Consider the following 22,799-nt stretch of genomic DNA (forward strand, 5'->3'; position numbering starts at 1 on the left):
GATTGTTTGGTTGTTTTGTTGTTTTTTTTTTTCCCAGAGAGATGATAATTTCAAATAAATATTTTAAAATATTGTTTTACCTGATAAAATTACTGGGACTCGTTAGCTTAAGAATATGATGCTGATACTTTTTTTGCTTTTTCATGATTGCATAGTAGTATTTGAGATTCAAGGTATTATTGCTACATTATTCTCTTTGCTCTCCCTAACAGAATATATATATATATATATATAAAAATAAATAACAACTTGAGAAGTAGGCCCATGTGAACTTCATGAGGTTCAACAAGGCCAAGTGCAGGGTCCTGCCCCTGGGTCAGGGCAACCCCCAGTATCAACACAGGTGGGGATGAAGGGATGGAGAGCAGCCCTGCCGAGAAGGACTTGGGGGTACCGGGGGATGAAAAGCCGGGCACGAGCCGACCATGTCCTGGGCTGCATCCCAAGCAGCGTGGGCAGCAGGTCGAGGGAGGGGATTCTGCCCCTCTGCTCCCATCGGGTGAGAGCCCACCTGCGGTCCTGCGTCCAGCTCTGGGGTCCTCAGCACGGGACAGACGTGGACCTGTTGGAGTGGGTCCGGAGGGGGGACATGAAAATCATCAGGGGGCTGGAGCACCTCTGCTGTGAGGAAAGGCTGAGAGAGTTGGGGTTGTTCAGCCTGGAGAAGAGAAGGGTCTGGGGAGACGTTACAGCAGCCCCCCAGTACCTAAAGGAGGCTTATAAGAAAGAAGGGAACAGGCTTTTTAGTAGTACGATGAGGGTGCTGAGTCACTGGCACAGGTTGCCCAGAGAAGCAGATGCCCCATCCCTGTAAACATTCAAGGTCAGGTTGGACGGGACTCTGAGCAACCTGATCGAGTTGAAGATGTCCTTGTTCACTGCAGGGGGTTGCACTAGATGACCTTTAAAGGTCCATTCCAACCCAACCCATTCTATGATTCTATATTGTCTACTATATTTAGCTCATACTGTATTCTGAAGTGGTCAGGGTAAAGCATTTAAATTATATACACATTTATATAGAATTTATATTTATATGTACAATTTATATAGAATTTTAAAAACTGCTTTTCTTGAAAACTGCTTTTCTTTTTTTAGGTCCCCAAATACTTGTCACAACAGTGGAGTAAAGCTTCAGGAAGAGGTGAAGTGGGAAAATTAAGGATTGCCAAGTAAGCCTTTACTGTACCTTTATTGGTTGCAATTCTTAGAATAAGTTATCTGCAGTAAAAGAGATTATGTTGCACCTCTTATACATAATCCTGTTTCTTGCAAACACTGTGCATATTTCTCAATATCTGAATGGTACTTGCTTGTATAGTGATATGAATATAAATTATACGGAATTATACTGGGGAGTGGCTGTATCCCTTTACATGATGTTTGATTTCTTAAACTCAAGAAATATGCACATCTAACTGGAGAATGTTCTTTAACCTATATGTGCTATTTTGCTGCTTCTGTTCTCACCTGGTGGCTTTTCCCATTTATTCTTGGGCATCAGTGTAACAAAAAAATTTGAGCAGCTCAGGAGTGAAGATGAGTAACAAAACTAGAATTTGAATTTGCTTTTTTATGAGGAAAGCTAAACTTGTGGAATTAGATTATGGAAACTAAAACATTAAATATTTTCTTTTGCAGAAATCAAGGAAGAACAGAAGTAAGTAATTACTAAATACAAAGGCTGTGAATGTGTTATGTTTTGAATTCTAAAAATTGTTTAGAACATGCTGGTTTCTAATGTCACCTATTTTTTGTTACACCTGTAATGAAGCATTGTACCACAGAATCAGGAGGAGAGAATTCTGTTCATAGCTCTGCCCATAGATTTACTGTGCGACTTTCATCAGGTCACTTTGTTCCCTGAGTTTGTTTCCCCATCTGTAAGCAGCAATCGTAGTAGCGATCTTCTCTCCAAACATTTTGAGATGTGTTAGTGCAAAAGGCTGTCTGAGAACTAGGGAGGGCGATGATAAAGCAAGAGAAGGTGGAGATGGAGGGTTGCAACTTCAGAAAGTATTCTGTCTTATATTTGGAATTTGGTCCTACTAAATATAAAGCAACTAGAAGGTTTTTCTGCATGCAAAGGTAACTGCTTTTATTAGCAGCCTTAGTGAATGATAGTAACTTCCTATGTCTTTTACAGGAGGTAAGGGAGTTGCGTTAGTTAGAATTACTTCAACTACCATGTAGGTCTGTCACTGAATTGGAAGAAACTGTGGACAAAAAGATGGCAGGGAAGCAAGCCGCATTTGACGTTTGATCACCTGGCCAAACTCTTAGAATAAGTAAAGAGAGTTCTACTGGAGGTTTGGATGTTTGATTGGACTCTTCTAGGCTGGAATACAAGCCAACCTTCCTAATTTTGTAAGCCCCACACCAAAATCTTGATATTGATGAGAGGCACAAAGCTCATTTTGCAGTCCATGAGAACGGGTGGCTTCCCAGGGCCCCTGTTGCTGCATGGCAGAATGAGGCCAAGCAGGACCTACAGGAAAAGCATGCAGTGCCGGTCTTAAATATCCCTCTTCAGGTTTCTTGCTGTGTCCTGTGGCTAGGGATTTTGGTTACCCAGTGCCTCCAGTACCTCCTCAGCTCCTGTATTGGGCATGCAATGTAAACATAGCAAAGGAGCCGTATTTGAACCTCTCCTGGGCTGCATGCAATTCAGGAGTCTCCGGACTAATAACACTTGTTGTATTACGTTAGCACTTCTTCCAGAACTCAGCTGGCTCTGTGGAACGTTTTAAAGCACTCATACTGAACAATGTCTGAAAACCTATTATGCCTTATGTTTTAATAAGTAAAATCAAATTGTTCTCTGACTTAGGGGGAAGTAATTTACAGTTTTTTAAAAGATGAGTATATTTTATTAAGTACATGAAAGCTTTGAATTCTGTATTTCAACAAGAGATCAATATAGTAAGACTCTTATCCCACTCTTTATGTTTTTGAAATGGAAATGTGCTATACTACTTGTGTTTTCTCTCTTTTTGTTTCCCCATAACTCGTAAAGCTGTGTAATTGAGTCTGTTTAGTAACACTGTGGTAATTGTGACTGTTAGGTATCATTTACTTTGAATGAAGAGCTTGCAAGCATCAATGATATTGGAGGAAAACCTGCTTCAGTCAGTGCACCAAGGGAACATCCATTTCTTTTGCAAAGTGTGGGAGGACAGACCTTAACAGTGTTCACAGAAAGTTCAGTAGGTAAGTTAGAATTAAAGTTATCTCTTACTATTCCAGTATACGTGATTTCAATAAACTGAATGCTGTAAAGGCCAGAAGACTCAGAAGTCAGATTTCGGCGCTGTTTTGTTGTTATCTGCGTACATAACGCTGTTGTACTTTTTCTGTGTCTGTCTCTTTCCTTCATATGATTGAGCAACTAATTGAAGTTCTCCTTATAGGGTTATCATGTACATTTCAGCTGTGGGTCTGCTGAAGAGAACAGAGAGAGCATGGAGTGCAGTACATTGTTTATTCCCCTTTAGAGTTTTCACTAGAAAAAATGTTTTTTTGTGTTCTCATGTACTTTTGGGATGACTAATATTATTTTTTTTCTCCTTGAATAGGTCTCTGCTGTGAATATAGTTTTATAAGAATGCTGATTTTTCCTCTGTCCAGTTGAACAGATCCATTTTAGCAATAAATACTTCTGTTCACTACATTTTCTTGAAGTATATATATGGTTTCAAAGTGCATTAAAGCTTAATAAGGTCATAATAGCAAACAATGCAGCAGTAAGGTTATAATTTTTCTCACTGCATTTCGGCTGTTTGGCCTGCCTTAAGTTCAGCTCAGTAGCTGTATAAGCGATTAGGATATTCAAGATCATATGTCCTAAATTGCATGTTAGACTTAAGGGACGTGGTAGTGTTACACTGTACAATAAATTCAGCAGACTGCCTTGCATGTAACTCCCATGTGCTGTAAGGTTTTCTACTGAAATTACATGGTCATGTTCTGGATATTAGAGAAGGAAGGTGTCTGCAGAGCATACCTCATTGTCTGCAGAAGGTGTCTTAGTTTCAGGCACTTAGGTTTTGGTGTCCCCAGAAGACAAATAATAGTAATGTTTTTTTGATACCTCTGCCTTCTTTGGGGCAGAAAACTACAGTGGTCACAGCAGCTTCTGATTTTTTGATGCTCATTGGCAAGTAATTGCTGTGATGGCGGTGTGATGCTATATCAAATAAATGAGGGAGGGAGAATCGTAACTCACGGGACAGAGTTAGAATACTTAGTAAGTTTGAGCACCTCCTTTTTAAAATCTATTTTAAAGATTTAATGGCTGAGCATTGAGATACTAAGGTACAAGTAGCTTGGCTGTCTCAGTTATGTTTAGAAATACAAGCTCTTATGCTACAACTCAGGCACTTTTCATTTGTTATCCCTTTCCCTGAGACTAATGTAATTGTGTTATTGGTTTTTCACTTAAAAAAAAAAATCTGTATTTTCATGTGTGTGACTTGCAACACTTTAAAAATACTGGGTTTTATAATTCATAGATTACAAATGTGGAAAGAGATAGGGAACAAGTTTTCAAGAGCATTGCAAGTGTTTTAGTAGTACCTCATCCTTTTTTGTTTCTCTGTGCCCCAATCTCAGAATGCTTGACAAAAGAGAGAGATTTTGGGTGTGAAGATGTGTTTAGAGTACATGTTCAGTGACTTTTGCATGTTTGCTGCAAATCCCATGGGATTTTGCTTCCCAAGACAAATTTTGATGCAAAGTATTGCTTCAGAAATCTCTAACGGTAACTTAAGCTGCAGTGAGTGCAGATGCTTAACTTGAATATGGAGTATTTGTCATCAGTTAGAATGAAAGTCATTAGAATGTGGTAGCTAGAAGATGCCCATTTATTTCTGTTTTACCATCTGTAATACCAGTGTCTCGAAACTTTTAGGTGATTAGAACCTGTCCAATTTTTATTGAATAGATTAAAAATTTTGCATTTCTCAGCAACTAGAAAATGTTATTCAAAGACCATGGATCTATTGAGTAGAAATTATTATATTAATTAGGAGTAAAGGGTGGTTAGTGAAATGAGAAATGTTTGGACTGAAGCACTGAATAAGCATAGACCCTGTCAAAATTGTTTTTGCTTGAGATTAGCAAGCATAACATGCAGTCGGTGAGTTTTCATGAAACTCGCTTAAATGCAAAATGGCTAAAATGTGTTGCTGTTGTGTTAAAGCTGGCATTGGCAGTACAATCAAAAATAAACTTTCATGTGCTTTTCTTGCATGACTTTTTTTCAGTTGTAAAGATGAATGTGACACAAATATTCCAAATTCCAGTCAACGTTTCTTACAGACACCATGTTCCTGCAGCCACACTCTTGTGTTTAAATGTGTATTGCCAATATGTTTTGAGCTCCATGGCCAATTTCAACAAATTTCCTAGTGAATTATGGCTAGTGTAAAAACAGGTGTCTGAAGAGTGGAATGAAACTATGGATATCCCAACAGAAAGAAAGGCTGCTACCCTATTTGATGCCAGAAAGTCCCCATGGAAAAAACCACTGTAATTATATCATCCATGGAAAAAGACTCAATAAAAACTTACACATCTTTGCAGATCAGTCAATCCACAGTAAGAGACAGTCATAGCAAATCAAAATTCATTCATTCGTATGTTCACAGACCAGTATTTGTCTTCAAATTATAATTAGAATTTTTTAGTGAAAAGCATTGGTGATGTTCCTTTCTCTCTTGCGAAGTGCACTATGTAACAGAAGCAGTATGCCGACTGGAACCGTGGGCCAAAGATTAAGCTGGTATGGAACTGCAGATGGCATTGCTAGAGTTGCATCTGGAAGGATGCGTTTGAGGAATTATGCAAATGAAATATGGATAAAAAAACGTGCTTCATGCTCTATTGCTCTCAGTCAATGCCCTTCTTGAGGACTGAACTTAACCTAAATTGGATCAAATGGCATATTTTTTGTAAAGGGTGGGGTTTTTTTGGTTCTGGGTTGGGTTTTTTTTTCTTCCTTCTTTTCCATTAAAAGCCCCAAGATGTATTTTGTGTGCTGCCTTCTAATACTGGGATCCTTATGTTGTAGTGACCCATCTTTTTGATGGTCTTTCAGAAGATGAATGAGGGATGACAAAGCTGCCTCTGAAACATTTTATAATCTTGGAAGATGCTGCAGGGAGTTTACATATTCTGGATAATTCAGCACTTCACATTGACTTGTCAGGTCACTTAGAGCAAGCAAAAGAGATCAAATTTGACAAGTAATTTAATATTTTCTGGATGATGTAATTTCTAGATTTCTGGATGGTTTTTCTGTGGGTTTTGTTTTGTTTTGTCTTAACTGAACTTGCTTCTAATACCTGTTGTAGTTGGAAGAAATCTTTTAGTTCTTGCATTGTAAACCTCTGCATCTCTGGTGGTCCTGTATTAGTTAATGGACAGCAATAGCCTTTTCTGAGGTGCCGTTTGTTATGGCCAAAGTCTAACAAATTGCAGTTTCTTCGTCTTCTGCAGTGTGTGCACTAGATCTGAGCTAATATAAAGCTGGATAAAGTGGATCCCATCCCAGATACTGTTAAAAATCTGTTCTATGCTGGTTTTCACACAGGGTGCACTTTCTGTTTAGTCTAACTCTGGGGTTTCTCCTGTTCCTTTTCTGATTTCTGTATTTTGAAATAGCTGCAATGAATAATACAGAGTAGTGCAATGCACTCCGAAAGTAGTAGCTGCAAAATATCTCCCTGCTTCCTTTGCAAGGCTGCTTGCACATGTGAGACGTGGTGTTGTCTTCATTGCTGGGCAAATCACTGAGACCTGCGGTGGTGTTCCTGAACATCAGTTTAGCAAAGCTGGCGGGAAGTGTGGCTTCTGTGATGACTGCAGAGGCATCCAAAGCACGGTTGTCTCTTGCTGTCTAGGTCTTGCTGTCTAGGCTGGTTTCAGTATTATTTCTGCATTAAATATGAACTACATTCTGTTCCATAAAGATCACCATATGTACATCAACAGTTGCTATGCAACAATGCTATTTGTGCTTCCAGTCATTTTATCTTGTCTTTGTCATCAGCTATCATAGCTGTAATTTTTTGGGCGGGAGGAAAGGAGAGCATTTTGCATATATTTCAATGTGTTGTGTTGAACAAAATGAATTTTTCTTATGCGTGTATAGCTGAGAACTATCTAGGGGCAAGTCATGGGTTTGATATAGGGTGTGTTTGGTTAAAATTGTTTTTTTCTGAGCTTCCTACTGGCAGACACCCTGGCATAAGGAAATGCTATAATTTGACAGTTTCTTTCTTGGTTGAAGAATGGGAACATGCTTTTGTTAAACATTTAACAGCAAACTCTTCTGATTGTGATTATAAATTAATTTCCTTACTGCTTTAATTGCCTGTTCCTTCATTCTTCTGCCAGCAGGTAGTTTGGGATTGCTGGCTCTAAATAAAAAATGCAGCTATGTTATAGGTAATGATAAAAGTTTCTTACTCAGCTAGTTCTTGGAAAAATGTGCTACTAATGTGACTTGGGAAAACACAGACCTTGGCAGGCAATTGCATCCCTAACTGTAAAGGACTGATGGGTGGAGAGGAAGGTTTCACACTGTAGGCACAAATAAAGTATAAGATATTTCTGTAAAGTTGGGTGAGATGACTCATTTTATTGAAATTTTGAATATATCTTCACAACTCCCCCTTCATAAGTGGGATTGCCTTAATGCCTATTTTAGTGACTTTAAATTCCTTCATGCTTGTTCCATCTTACTGAAAGTAAAAAGTGTTTAGAGAATTCCATTGACAGAATGACTACCAGACCTTTGTTTCTGAGCAGCATTCATGCATGGATTGTTTTACTGCTTCATGCTTCACAGAAGGTTGCTGGCTTTTAACATTGCGTTCTTCTCCAGTTTTCTGAGTCTTCTCTTCTTTCAGAATCTCAATTAATGAAATTAAATTTTTTTTTGTATTCCTGTTCAATAATACACATAAATCTCCCTATATACTTTAGAAGAGCTCCTTTATTCGCACACCGCTTGAATATTCTCCCCTTGTTTAGGGTTGGTTGGTTTTTTTCCTTTATACAGCTTCTCATATATGAAAGGACCTTTTCTGAGTTTGTACATGAATCACGCCTATATAACTTACAATGCGTGATTGTATTCCAGTGAAAATGAATATTCAGAGGTTTGTGTTCTGTATTTTGTATATTTGTATTTTGAAATATCAGATATATCCAGCCATTTAAAGAAATGTGAAGGGAAGAAACACTAACAAAAATCCTGGAAAGATGTTTCTTTCTTTCATTAAAGCAGTTACTCCTATAATTATATTTAATTGTTTCCAGTAAAATATGTAGTGCTCAGAATCTTGATGCCTTGTGACACTACTTGTAATCATATTAGATGAATGTTTGACTTTTCCCGTTTTTCATCAAACTCTTATTTAGGAAATAAACTCCCTCCCTCATCATTCTGCCGTCTTAGCTCTGCCTGCTGAGGAGTTTTGACATATATCTGACTACTTTTAACAGTACTTTCCAATTGTTCAGGCTGTCATTCAACTACACATTCCAGTCTCCAAAATGCTTTGGGGTCTTATTTAATGCCTTTTTGTTCCTTTATGTACTTCAGTCTTTTATGGACTATTAGCAGAAGAGGAAAACCTATCAGCAGCCTCACGATCAAAAGAAATAGAAGCAATAGCAGCCTTTCAGATCTCTGGCATTTATGCAAATTTCCAAATATTTGTGAGGATCATAAAGAAGATGGAACCCATCATCAGAAAAGCAGAATATGTGACTCAAGCTACTCTAATTACAGACAGCATTTTGATGGGTCAAAGTTTTGTATGTATTATGGTCACACACAGTCCATTTAGAAAACAGCTGTGACTGCTTACATCATCTCTCTTCTCCATGTCTAAAAAATGGGAATTGTATTTATTTACTTAGTTGATATGAACGTTGTGAGGATTAACAAATTACTGTAAAGTGGGTTCAGCTGGCTGGCAGGGGTAAGCTCCTAATTTTCTTTTCATTTTTGTTATTGATACTATAGACTGTTAATTCCCATACAATTTTAAACAATCAAGGATATAATGCACAAAATATATAGTATATTAGAATGGGCTCAGTGTGATGGGAATAGAGCTGGCTCTCTGCCTACTTCATTGACTTAAATTTTCTTTGTTTTTTTCAGTCTCACTGATATATGTGTAAAAAAACCAACCCCACCCAACCTCCCTGCCAAAAAAAACCCCAACAAAAAAACAACAACAAAAAACCAACCAACCAACCCCAACCTGTTGACATTTATCTGTGAATCTCACATGTTGTGGAGGAGGCTGAGCAGCTGTAGTCTGCATTGGTAAAATATTTTGAGTAGACATAGTAGAACTTCTTTTACCTTCTTGATATTAGTACTGAGAAGAATTTCAAAGCAGAGACTTGTGACCTAATCATGACAAACGCAAATTGTCTAATGATGAGAAAAAAGACCACTACTCTTTGCAGGGCTTGAATTTTGTCTCTTTTTCTGTCTTTGCTGTTGAGGGCAGATACTGTTGATACATACAAGCAAATACACACACACTGCCCCTGTAGACATGGTACATATTTATTGTTATTTGAATCAGAGATGCTATTAACAATTTTGAAGTGTGATGTCTTATGCGGTAGTTTGGGCTAGGTAGCTAGTCTTTCACTGAAACGGAGTTAAAAAGAAACAGCTTTAAATCCAGCTGCTTCTTACATCTCAGTCCAGGCAGGCATTGCTATCTTGCTGTGTTTGCATATTCTTCATTAGTCCTCTTTGCTTCTTGTGTGTGTACTGAATGTTTCCATAATTAAGTTACAATTGAATTAGGGTATTGGTTGGGTGATAACATTATGCTGTAAATATGCTAAATACACACAAAGAATAATGTCGATAAGATACATGTTTTTCTGCAAACACACTGTCCTGCATGTCTATTTGAAAGTTGGCAGGGATCTTATCTTGCTTTGTGAATACTCATGGGTGGGAAGAGGCCATGTAATGATGTTTTCTCATTAGAGAAAGCATGTGCCTTCAGCTTCAAAGACTAACAACAGCCACCGGTGAAGAAAGAAGGGTCTGTGAGATAGTGTTTTTCCCATTTGCATTAGTCCTCCAGCTGTCAGCCATCTCAATGAGAAAACAGGGCCATCAGCCGTGAAAGCCAGCAAGAATCAGTGGCAAGAAAAAGGTTTTGTAAGATATTTCATGTTTTCATTTCTGTTAATACCCAGCCTCTAAGTGGCAGAAATGATCAAACTCACTGGACTCAAAAATTATTCTCCGAGTTAGAGCAGTAATTTACTCTTGCCTGTAAGTAAATGGCCTGTAATGATAGCTGTGACATGTCTGAGTTGAAAGCTAAGGACAAGTATATTTTACCATTTTAAATTGTATTTCAGGTAAGTGAAAATGTTCTTTTCATTCTCTACCTTAGAAGAAGTGCAAAAAGGAGAAATATAGGAGGAACAGTCAAGTTTCAGGTTGACAAATGTATGTAGGGGTTTAATTTCATGGGACTTGGTAAGTGTTAGAACTCAGTTTACCAAAATACATCCGCCGGCTGCCATTTCTTGAAACGTGGGATTGGAATTTCATGCAGAAAGCTGTTTCTGAATCTGACTCTGACGTTCACCCGAGTGATAATTTTTTTGGCAAGTCACTTTGCAACACTTGTGTGTAGGTTTTTCCATTGTACATTGATTCTCTGCTCTGTGGATCAGGAGTCGTTTCTGATTATGTGTATTTTTTGTACCTAACAAGTTGGGCTGTAGTACCATTTGAGGGCCAATGATCAGACAGGGAAAAGTTGAAGAAATAAATTCTTGAATGATCTGTAGAAATGGTAGAGAAGAGGTTGATCAAGTTAAAAAATTTACCTAATGCTAGTTAAGAGCATTCTTTTGCAGAACCTTGATTGTATTTTTTTTTAATATACAAAGATAACATTTATTTGTCTGGAGTGACCAGTGAGGTAAATGGATACTATTCATTGCTTAAGTGTAATCCTACTACTGATTTTGTATAAATGTGTAACTTCATTCTTGCAGAGCTCTGTCGGAGGTGTAATGGAGTTCTCTCATTTAAGTTGTGAGTTTGGGCACTAAAGGAGAATTTTTTGTTGTTGTTGTTGTTGCTCCCAGTGGCAAACTATTCTTCAGAAAGTAAATTTATAGACATTAATCTAACCCAGGGATTATGATTTTTATCATTCTGTGCTTTACAACCCACTCTTTAGATGTAATTTCAAATAATCAACACAGAAACATTACATTTCCTTTTTTGTTTGTTGGGTTTTTTTTCCAGAAAGCCAACCAGAAGAAAAATCTGAAAGCAGCAGTGCTGGTGAGTATGGACACTTTCTTTGAAACACTTAAGAAATTACTTATGACTGCAGCTTTTCAGTTTTCTTTTAAAAAATTGTAGATTAAAAAAAAGTCTTTTTTTTGTTGTATTTCTAGGGTAGAATATAATAAAGTTAAAAAATTACTTCATAAACTGATTATCCGCTGCGACCAAAAGCTTAAATTATTAGCATTTTTTATTAAAATGAAGGGGAATAAAATGATGAGGGAGAGCTTTAGAATTGTAATGTTATTTTAGAAATTCTTTTTTATTTCTCAGGGGTTTTTTGGGGGTTTTTTTTGTTTCTTTTTTTTTTTAGGTTCATTGTCTGTATTTTTTAATTTGAATTCTTTCCTCTTTTGATTGGAAAGTTTGTAGCAAATTTCCAAATCTTTTGTTACTTGATTTTAATTGCATAGACTAAGCAGTCAGAAAAATAGTGTTCTAGTATTGTACTTTATTCAGTTTTCTAATGAAAGCAAATGAAATATTTATAAATTCTTTGGAAAGAGTCAAAAATGGTTAGTTCGCTGATGTTACCTACCAGTTACATATTAGTCAGTCCCAACGACATCGTAAGTACAGTTAAAAATTCTAAGGGTGCTTCTCAAACTGCAATGGCTATAGTAAAAGTGGGTTTTTTACACAGTTCAGAGTAGTAAATAGAAGAATTGCCCTTCAATTCATATTTTTTTTGTGAAATGGGCAACATGCTTATATCAGGCAGGATATTTCCCAGCAGCTCGAGCAGAGCTCTCTTGAGGCGGTGTGTTCCTAGCCTGCTCCCTTTTCTTCTACTAAATCCTTTGGGCTTACATTACTGAAATTCCCAGATAGGTACACAACAGCATGAGAATGTTAAAGTGTCAAGTAGTGTTTAATAAAATTCCCCTTTTCTGCTATTATTAAAGAGGTGTTTCAAAAATATCATTAACATACTAGCGCAAATAAGTGCCAATGTTAGCAAGAATGTGTGAACCTGGGAAACTAGACACAGCTAATACAAAATATATAGACAATTCTCGGTTTTGTTAGTAGAAGGATTACCTCTGATGCACACAGATCAAATAGTTCTAGGACTGGGCTGGCACTGGTGAGCGGTAATGGCACAGACAGCAGATGGACTGGAAAGAGCCTTATGCCCCTGCCTTTCTTAAAAAGCAATTCCTAAGACTAATGCTAGTGGGTTTTCAAAATGTCTTCTTGAAAGTAATTTTTTGGACACTTTAACATGAAGATGTCTTGGTTTTTCTAATATTTGACTTTTGTTTGAATTGCATTTCAGCATCAAATGTTGTCAACGGTGTATACTTTGTGTCTGGCTAGGAGTAGGGTTTGGGTTTTTTTTTGTAGGAGGGAATTCTTTGTAGTATTAGATGCTTTTTATTACACTGGCTTAAGCGTGTCAAAAGACTAATGTTAGAAGTGTTATACTCTGTAGGCTTGTACTGAATCCAAGGTGTGTCTTATAGCTTGCAATTTTTTTCCGTTATTTGTTAAAACCTGCTCACTGATGATATGTTTATTGCGGTGTGGTTTTTGAGATTAGTATTTTATACCACTTGAAAACTGAGACTCACTGCTGTGGGATGTCGCATGTAAAGCAGATCTTGGGAGTTTAACTGCTAAAATGAATCAGAATTTTGATACATTGCATTTCTCTGATGTTATTTAGTTGTAGGGGTGCACCCTTGATTTTCCTTGGCTTTTGGGTTTTTTTATTCTGTTTCAGTTTGTGTTTGAATGATTGGATTGTCTGCTTTTCACTCTTGGTGTCTCCTCCTTGTTCTGCAAATATTGTGTAAGATGGCCACGTGTTTAGTTGTTTGTATTTTGCTTTGGTCAGAAGAATGAACTACTGTATGCTGTGGGCTGTTCAAATACGCTGACAAGATGAGTGCTAAACCCATTTGATGGAATCAAGCTGGTTGTGGATTCAGTTTCTGAGCGATGGTAGTTGCTTACACTGGGGTCTTTAAAGGAGGACTCTCGGCCATCAGTTGCACTTATTTGCTTATTCACTTTTTTTCTTGAAATCATTGTGGAACTCAGATGACCTTTTCCAAACTACCTCTCAAGTAATTCAGGTTGAGTGCTCCATTTTGCCGTTAATCTACTTTGTCTTGGCCTACAATAAGTACTTTTGAGCAAAAGCTGGTGTCTTTTATGTATTTATGTAGCATTTTAGCATAACAAGACCCTAATGACTGCTTTTGGGTATTACTGTAATAAAAAAATGTAAGGTTTATTTGTAGTTAGAAAGTAGATAAAGGAGGTAAATGAGATAAATAACATTCAAAAATCCTTTGATTTACATCCTTAAATGTTCCCCCACGTTTTTACATTGGGAGGGTACTGTCAATCCAGAATTTCTTATGTCATAAATCATTAGTATTATGCATGACATTTTTAATCACATTTATTGTTGGGATGGTTGTAAACTACTTACCAAAAGGCGAGCTAGTACCAGCATTGCTGCTCTACCTGATACTGTTTGGAGAAAGACAACGTGGTACTGAGTCAGACCAAAGATCATCTAGCTGGTATCCTGTCCTAAGTGGTAGTCAATAGCAGATGCCTTGAGAAGAGGATAAGAACGACGCAGAAGCATAGTGATACCTCCCCAAAATACTTTTTCCAGCCTTTAATGATTCACAGCTCAAGAGACGTAGAGCTGGGGTGATGGTGTTTTAACAGGCCCTCATGGATTTTCCTTCTATGAAGTATCCTTGTTGGTTGAGCCCATGCAAACCTTTAGTATCCATAGTTATCTTGAATGATGCTGTGGTTATAGGAAAAATATTCAGGAATCGAGACATACCTGAAACAAGTTTACCTAATCTTAATTTGAGCTCCTTTTGCATATTATCATTTTAGATCACTTTTTCTGTACAGAAATCCTATTTGATTATTGCTTGTGATAAATACTGCTTGGTGATTCAACCAGTGGTTAGTGCCTGAAGGCTTTGTGTTAAATGTGAGTGTAGCAGATTGCACACTCAGCTAAAGGAAAAGCAAAATGAGAATTGGCTTGGCTTGTTCCTATATGGTGATGAGCAAGTGATTTAAACTCAAATATGTGTATGTAGCTCCTGTTTGCTGATGGCTTTGCTTGTACCTGCCTGTAAGTGCTGTCGGTGATGACGGAAGCTGTGAAAACCAAGCATTTGTGCCATTTAAAGTGTGACCCGCTCCCAACCTCCCCCCCCCGCCCCAATAAAAATACCCAGAAGCTGCACCCTGAGCCTGTGTAGTCTGTTGAGAATGATACGGTAAAGAAATGCATTCTCACGTGAGAGCAAATGTAATTTGGTAGTGTCTTTGTGGAAGCGAGTTAAATGAAAGTCGCATGGGCAGCGATTGCTTATAATGTTGCCTAAGCTTTGAGAATGTAGTTTTGAAAGCGTAGTATTGCTTTCGGGGGGGTGGGTGGATATAGCAACTCTGTACACAAACTGCAGATGCACCTTTTTCTTCAAGAATGTGTACATCAGGGAGTGTTATGTGCAACCTACTGGTTGAAATTCCTGAACCTTCTTAAAGCCAATTGAAATCCTGTTGTACCTAAATTTCATCTCTTAAAGTCTTTGATGTAAGTTTATAGGAAATAGCAGCCTTCAGTACTTAACGTGCTTAAGGACAAGGTGTTAGTCATCTCTTTTCCCTAAACCTGCCAGTGAGTAGTACAAGTGCCTTCTAAGTGAAGGGAAAGGCACCATTGGCACCATTTCTGATTTGACTCTGGTTAAAAGGAGTAAATTATCTGAACTGCTACAGACAATATTGTGTGAACATAGTGTTAAAATTTTGCCAATTGTGAATGTATGTGTTTAACTGCAGTCCCAACTATAGAACACTTGAATTGTCAGCAGATCACATTTGCTTTGTTTTTTGGTGTTGATTATACCTGTGTCGGAATATTTGAAATTCAGTGTAAGCACTTTCAAAAACACTGAACTGCATGTGGTAAAATCAGCAATTTTTTGTTAAAAAAGCTGTTATGGCACAGGACTGTATAAAGCTTCTAAATGCACATTTGATTTAATCCTCTTTAAAGCGGTTAGCATATATTAATTATACTTCAAAGTGAAACTAACTGAAAAATGATCATCAGGAGGAGTAAAACTAATTCCTAATTTAAATGCTAGCTCAAAACTCAGTGTTGAATATAACTTGGTTATGGAATCTGCCATTTTCAAGCCACGGAAACAGTTTTTGTCTTGGAAATGTAACTGGTTTTGTTGGCAGATGAATGCAATAAAACTTTTATAAGCTTCCCAGTAGTTTTCCAGGAGCCATAATCGGTAACGAGACTCCATTTGTAGCTGTTAAAACACAGAAAGAAGCAACGGTTCCTGCTTTAAGGTATGTGTAGTCAAAGTCTGTCATGCTGGTTATAATAAATATTGTGGAGAAATAGGGAAGGTAGACTGATAGAACAGCAAAGAGGGTGTGGTGTTAATGTAGGTCGACACAAACCTGAGTTACATTTTTTAAGAACTTGCATAAATGGCCTTAGTGTCCTTAGGGTCTGGCTATTTATTTTAGTATTCGGTATGAATATTCTAACATTTATGTTTGTCTGAGCAGCACTGATGTATTTATTGTCATTCAGTCTCTATCCTGAGAACAGAACCCGATATAAAATGGTGGGAGTTAATCCCACAAGCCTATTCTGTCCTTCAACGATGTCCGCATCCAGCGAAGTATTGCACTAAGCAGAAGCATGCTTTTGGCTCGTATCGGAGTTCTTGGTCTTCCCTTCTGACTCTTGAGAAATCCCAGGAATTTCAGCCATGCCTGGCGTCGCAGATTGTGACTCCGCAAATTGCGTTTGTCTTCTGTGAGGGATTTTGCTGATTATTGCAGTTCACCCACCTACCAGCAGGATCACGACCTTTCAGTATTGCAAATTAGAGCCTTGAACGATGGATCAAAGGGGCAGAGGGAGATCGAATGCTTGCTGCCTTGGCTAGTAGAAGACTGGTGTGTAGCAGATGTAAAGCTAGCAGGAGGCAGTTTCAAAGTAAATAAAAAGAGGTGGTTCTGCACTCAGAATGTAATTGAGCTATTGAATTCCTTGCCAGAAGATGTGGACGTGAAGGTGGTATTTGCTAAAGGCTTACATGACCTTAGAGGAGACCAAAGAGGTACGTGAAAAAAAATCCACCAAAGGGTACTAAGACTGAGAGGGTATCTGATTTAAGAGACCTCAAGCCACAAAAGCCTGGTGGACACTGGTATGCATACCCAGTAGGAGAATCATACATGTCTGCTTTGCCCTTAGGCTTCTTGATGGATATCTGGTTTTGGCCACTTTGCTGGAGTCACAATGCTGAGCAAAACAGACCTTTAGCCTGATCCAGTCCTACTACTCTCAGGCTCTGCTTCGTTTTTTCCCTGATTTTTTTTTTTCTTTTCTTTTTTTCCACTTCTGTACTGTTGTTACACAGCTTGCATCAGGGATAGTTGAAGCTTCTTCTTTTTATCCATGGGAGTAACTTTTGAGGGGGAAGGCAATGGACGCAAAAGCAAGAGCAGCTCGTCTGAGGTTGTGCGTTACCTCTGCCTTGGCTAACTGCAGCTGCGAGAGCACTGGAGGCTGCAGCACAGCAGGACCCGAGCTTTCTGTATGCTTGAGTCTGGAAACAGTCTAGCAGAGCTCATTTGGTGCTCTTCCTGAGCTACAAGGCTTTTCCAGCCCCAGCATCTTGCCAACAGCTGTGATTATAGCGGAGCAGGAACAGCGTGTAGTTCTGCTACAGCATATTGTCTTACTCATGCAGGTTGTCGTAGGGATTTCTGCACCGTGCTCTGTGGGCAAACCCTGAAATCATCATCTGTGCATGGCACAAAAGTCTTACAGAGGTTGACTTTTATTATAATGTGAGAAGGCATAAAATAGCCTACATGTTAGATTTCTGCCCTGTTGGGAAAGAACATTATTTGCTGTTCATTTTAGACAATGTGTTGGAAGTATCACCAGACCTGGCAATGCTGCAGGCCTTAGATAAAGTTAGTATTGATAAGACTCCTAACCTGAGAGTACCTTTTTCTCTGTTAAGCTGATTCTTATCAGCCTGACTTGCAGGACCTTTAATTTGTCTCCTCAGAGATTACCAGTTTCAGCATTGAGAAAATGTACTGCTTTATCCCTAATACTTGCTAAAGGCTTTATTTAAGTGGTAGAGAGGCAATAAATGACTGGGTTTGGTGTTACCGTTGCTTATTCTGTTTACATTTTTTGATGCTTAGCCTGTTCATTGCTAGTTTGTTTGCTTAATTTTTTCTTCCTAATTGAGAGAGTCTGTACCCACCTCTGACCTGTTCTTTTTTTTATTCATCTGTTCACTATGGTACAAAATCAAGAACCTCCTTTGAGATAACAAGCAGCTTTCTGTGGAGCTGCAGCAGTAGATTTGTAGCTCAAGGTTTCGCATTAACAAATTTTTTAAAAAGTGAATCTCTCCATTCCTCTGACGTCTGCTGCAAAAAAGCAAATTGCCTTTCTGAAACATGACATATGAAAAGCCAAAAGAGAAATTTTTTGTGTGTGTGTGTTTTCTTTTTTTTTTAGTTTAATAATTTCAGGATTAACTAGACGTTACTTGTGCTGTACAGCCTCAGCGTTGCACTGTGTTGGCATCCTCTCCTTAAACCCAAGGCCCCCAGGTGACGGTCACTGACGCGGAGTCCCCCAGCCCTCCTTTTCATCTCCGACTGCTCAGGTATTGTAGGCTTTCTCACCACACTGCTCCCTCCTCACCCTCCCTACTCGGGGAGTCCAGCACCGCAAGCTTCCCTGAGCATCAGGCCCGTGGCTCTAACAAGCCCCGTGGACCTCATCTTCCTGGGGCATTTCCCTAGCAAGCAGCCTTGGGCTTTTAAATCTGAATTCTCATCTCCTCGGTGTGCTCCTGCAGCTAGTGAAGTGCTGTCCCCTTACACACAGGATGCCGAATCTCCCTTAAGGAGATGTGAACAAGAAAACCTGCCAACTCCTTTTGGCCAGGCTTTCCATACCTGGAAAAAAGCTGCTGTTGAGAGCTTGGGATGAGGTGGTGTCAAAGGCAAAAAAGATGTAGCCTGGAAAAGCGTAGTGATCTCGTTTTCAGGTAACTTGAACTTGGGGTGGGACTAGCGGAATCCCTCTTTAATGTCTGGAAAGATTGTGGGTTTCATGTACTCTATAAACTGAGGTTGTAGCCGCAAAAGTCACGACACCAGTAAACAAGGCAATGCTATAGTCGGTTTTGGCATTATCAGGAGAAGTTCACAGACCTTCGGAATGGCTTGACTTTTAACCGTCACCTTCTAACTGCTTGGGTTTGAAACCTTAACATGTTGAACTTGCATGTCATCATGCCTAACAGGGTTTTAAATGAGTAGCTGCTGTTTACAGCTATAATTACTATACCAGTTTTGTGAACGTTTTTGTTTCTGAAGCAGCAGAACAGTATTCTTTTCTGAAGCTTAAAATGAACAAACATGGTGTTAAATGATAATGGCAATGATGTTAAACTGTTAGCAGCGCAGACAGAAACAGCTTTTTGGGAGACTGTTGCTTTCGCTGTGTGTGGTACTCCTACTACGCACATTTTTAGGAAAAGAAATCAACTGTCTAGTTCTATAGGATATTATGCAATTTCTTTCAGAAAGAAAGGCAACTGTGCTTTCTTTTTCTGAGTGCTTGCTCATCCGCATTCCTCAGGTATCATCATACATCTCCCTCCTACCTTCCCCAGTCCTTGCCACGCTTCTCGTTTTCTGGCATTTTATTGTGAATGATGATGATTTATAGAGGCAGTGTTGTGAGAGAATGTTCTGTGTGATATACTGGTGCATAGGACTTACAGAATGTCTATTTCAAAAGTAATTAAAAACCATAACATTAATTTTCTGATCTTAAATTTCCTGTGCCTTATTGATTGCTTTTGTTTCAGCCTAGTAAATTATGCAAACCTATCTCTCCAAATGAAAATACTTTTAGTTTTTTAACTAGTAGTCACTTTCCTGTCAATCTAAGAATTTCTGCTCTGTGTTGCAGGACAGGAGACAAAATTAGGGTTAGACAATACTTACCTAGCAAAGATGAAATAATTCTAGCCTAAGAAAATAATATTTATTTTGTCATAGACCCAAGTTAACTCGTCCCCTTCATCCCCAATCCTGATTCATTAGTCAACAGAATTAGGGCAACATGACCCTTCTACACAAATAAATTCATGGATGAGGCACTGCTGTTATTAAATTGTGATAATTGTTGCCTGCCCTTATTCTACTTGTATACTAGTGGGGAGACAAGGAGGAAGATAATTTTCTTAAGCTGTTCCCATCTTCCTGAATGGAAACCTTGTAATGATTTTAAGTAAGAGGTGAAAATAACAATGCCACTGATTGGTGCAAATAATGATGTAAATTTTTTTCCCCTTTAGGATCTAAAGAAATATTAATTACTGTAGAAAAGAAGTGACCAATTGCCGTGTACACAGGTGTAATAGGTACAAATGCAAAAGCACAATTAAAAATAAGGCATGAGTCAATATGTCAAAATGTCAATAGTGCAATTATGGTGCTGTGAAACACTGGTCGGTGGGTGAGCAGGTACTGAAGGTGCGGAGTTGGAGCTGTAATTTGACGTTCTTGCCCAGCCTGCGTGTTTCACAACATCAAGGCTACCTCCAAGAAACCACATCTGGCTCTAGAAGTCATTGGGCAGTAAGTGGCTGGAGACTGAGCGAATACTTCAAGGGAGCATTGTCGTGTATGGTATTTTCTGGTTTTTACATTCTTTCCTAGGCATCTGCTTTTGGCCACTGTCTTTACTGATTTCTCCTCTTGAGTCAGGCTGCTGCCCGACCCTCGCAGAGCCCCACAGCCCTCCTGGCGAAAGGGAGGGGTATGGTGAAAGAAAAACGAAAAGTCGTTGTGTGATGCGGGACGAAGACAAGATAAGAGGAAGGATGTGAGGGTCAAAGGATCAAACATGGGGATTCTGCCCAGAGGTGTGGAGAATCAGGGAATGGAAACAGTTCACAGTCACCAGGGGACACTGGGCTAGATAAACCTTAGTCTGACGTAGTACAGCCACTCTTATGTTTTGTCCTTACGTAGGAAAAAACCCAAATAGGTGATAAGTATGCCAGTGTACTGCCAAGCGTGATAAAAGAGCCGTTGGCTTCTCCACCAGTGGAAAAGCTGGGCATACAAGTGTGGAATACGATGGAATACAATGGGTATTTTGGTCCACTTGGCACTGCTCTTTCATGAGCAGTCATTCAGGGAACTCACAGGGGTGGGGATAGTCTTTTTTTAGTGTGTGGGGGTCAGTCCTGCCTTCAGCTCCCTCTGTCCCTTCTGAGTTGTCTGCGTGGTGGTCCTTTTTTCTCACCCGAGAAGATGGGCAGGGAGGCAAGAGGAGCCAACCTGCGTGGGAGCAGGTTAAGTGCCTCCTTGGGGAACGGGGGGGAAGTTCTTTTTTACTCCTACCCAAATAATTGAAGAGCATCAGAGAAATTATGGAAATTGTTGTTCCTTCCTGATATTTGTAGGACTGTTCCAATAAGTTCATTGTGATCCAGCTCTTAACGAGAGAAAGATGAATAGAAATACTTTGCATGCACATGGTATTCAAAGTAATGTGAGAACAACTGTTAGTATTTCTGACTTTAGCGCCTGATTTTGCAGCTTTCTCATTGTCATAGTAGTATTAAATATGCAATTTCCAGCCTTAAAGAGAAGATGGAAAAGGTAGCTCATGTATAACTTGGTACCTGTTCTGGCACAGCCTACAGTGGTGGAACACAAGCATCTACCTGAGTGACTGACATACGGAAAATATATTTATGTTATACTCAACATATTTATGGAGTAAAAAGGAAACGTTATGCACAGTATGGAAGTTCTACGTGGTCATTTTGTTCATATACCAAAGCAAGACACTCCCTCACCCTGGTTTGAAAAATTGTTCAGGTTTATAACTAGTTTGAAGCATCTTGATTGTAGCTGATATGGTGTGATTCAATGTAGTTGTGGATTTGTTCAATGTGAACAGGGAAGAGAATGATTTTGACACCCTCATCTTCCTTCTGTTTCTGCTATGTGAATCAAACAGCTGAGTGATGTGCCTTTGATCAGAGATGGCACATAAAAATTTCAATCCCTGACACTTGTAGAAAGGCATGAGCGCTCGTGAAAACGGGGAGAGATGACAAGATTGAAGTTAGTGTTACAGCAAATGACTTTACATGTATGCCATAGATGTCAAGTGTTATTTACACAGAAATTAAAAAAAAAAAAAATGCAGTGGAAAATGCTTAATGTAATGAATCATTGAGTTTTAAATTAAAAAAGTATTTATTTTTACTAATGATTAGAGATGTACATTTTTCACTTTAAATAAAAGAAAGGAGTTTCAAGTGCTCTTTCTTTTATGTAGGTAAAGAGGAAAGTAGGTACTCTGAACCAGGCCTGCCAAATAAAAGCTTTCCAGTAAATCTTTTAAGAATAGCAGGAGACTATTCTTAGAAGATATTTCAGATGGTTTGAATTTTATTTGTGATTACCAGCTTTGAATAGCTTATATTCCAAAAGTATTTTCCGTAATAAATGCAGAACCATCAAATTCTCTACTGCTTCTTCATGAGTAAGGTCATGCTATGATGAAAAACTGGTACTGCTTTCTGATACTGAAGTGCTAATATTTTCTTGATACTGGGCATCCTAAGAGCCCAACTGAAAGGCAAGCAACCACGGTATATTTTAATTAACATATATGAATTGTTTGAAATCAAAATTGATTTTTGCTACTTTTTCTTTTCAACGGCAATGACATTTTAAATCTCAAAGAGGCATTACAAGTGAAGGTTACAGTCAAAAGCGTTTAAGTGAAAATGGATGATTTGACATCTAGGAGCAACGGCCTCCTCTAGACTTCGTGCTTATACAGGCTGTGTGTTTGACAGCACTGAGAACATGCTGCTTTAAAACTTGCAGATTAGTTATGGAGCTTTTTTAGATATTGACTTGTCATTTTTTCTTGCTCATGTAGAGAATTGTGTCCACAAAGGGCTTTTCTTGTAATTTTCTGTGTGATGGTGTTTCTAGTTCTTGTTCTAGAAGATCAGGATTTTGGATTTCTTTTGGGGAAGCTTTCACATTTACTTTTCACAGAAGTCCTACAGATTCTTGTATGTACAAGATTAGTGGTTAATGAGGATTTTTTTTGAAGATACAAATTTGAGGATAACTTTGGGGGGGGGGGGAGGATGACACACTGTAACAGTGTATGTAAAGAATTGTATTTTACTATATATCTTTTGTTTGTAGATAGCTAATGCATTTTGACAAACTCAGAGCAGTTTTGGGTTACATGAACAGTTCTTCAGCTTGTATGCCTGAAATGTGGAGTTACCTGACTTTTAATCAGTTCAGTTTGGAG

The 22,799-nt window shown here is 38.6% G+C and overlaps 1 protein-coding gene across 1 annotated transcript in view; it reads left to right on the forward strand.

The window, feature by feature from the left end:
• The window catches only part of GTF2F2 (general transcription factor IIF subunit 2), a 90,623-nt gene that overhangs the window by 6,539 nt on the left and 61,285 nt on the right, over window positions 1-22,799 (forward strand). The window contains exons 2-5 of the mRNA XM_049815740.1: window positions 1,099-1,172; window positions 1,642-1,660; window positions 3,066-3,210; window positions 11,321-11,359. Of these exons, the coding sequence (XP_049671697.1) occupies window positions 1,099-1,172; window positions 1,642-1,660; window positions 3,066-3,210; window positions 11,321-11,359 (277 nt within the window). The remainder of the gene's footprint in view (window positions 1-1,098; window positions 1,173-1,641; window positions 1,661-3,065; window positions 3,211-11,320; window positions 11,360-22,799) is intronic.

This window comes from Accipiter gentilis, chromosome 13 (genome assembly GCF_929443795.1).
Source record: "Accipiter gentilis chromosome 13, bAccGen1.1, whole genome shotgun sequence".
Taxonomy (NCBI): Eukaryota; Metazoa; Chordata; class Aves; order Accipitriformes; family Accipitridae; genus Astur; species Astur gentilis.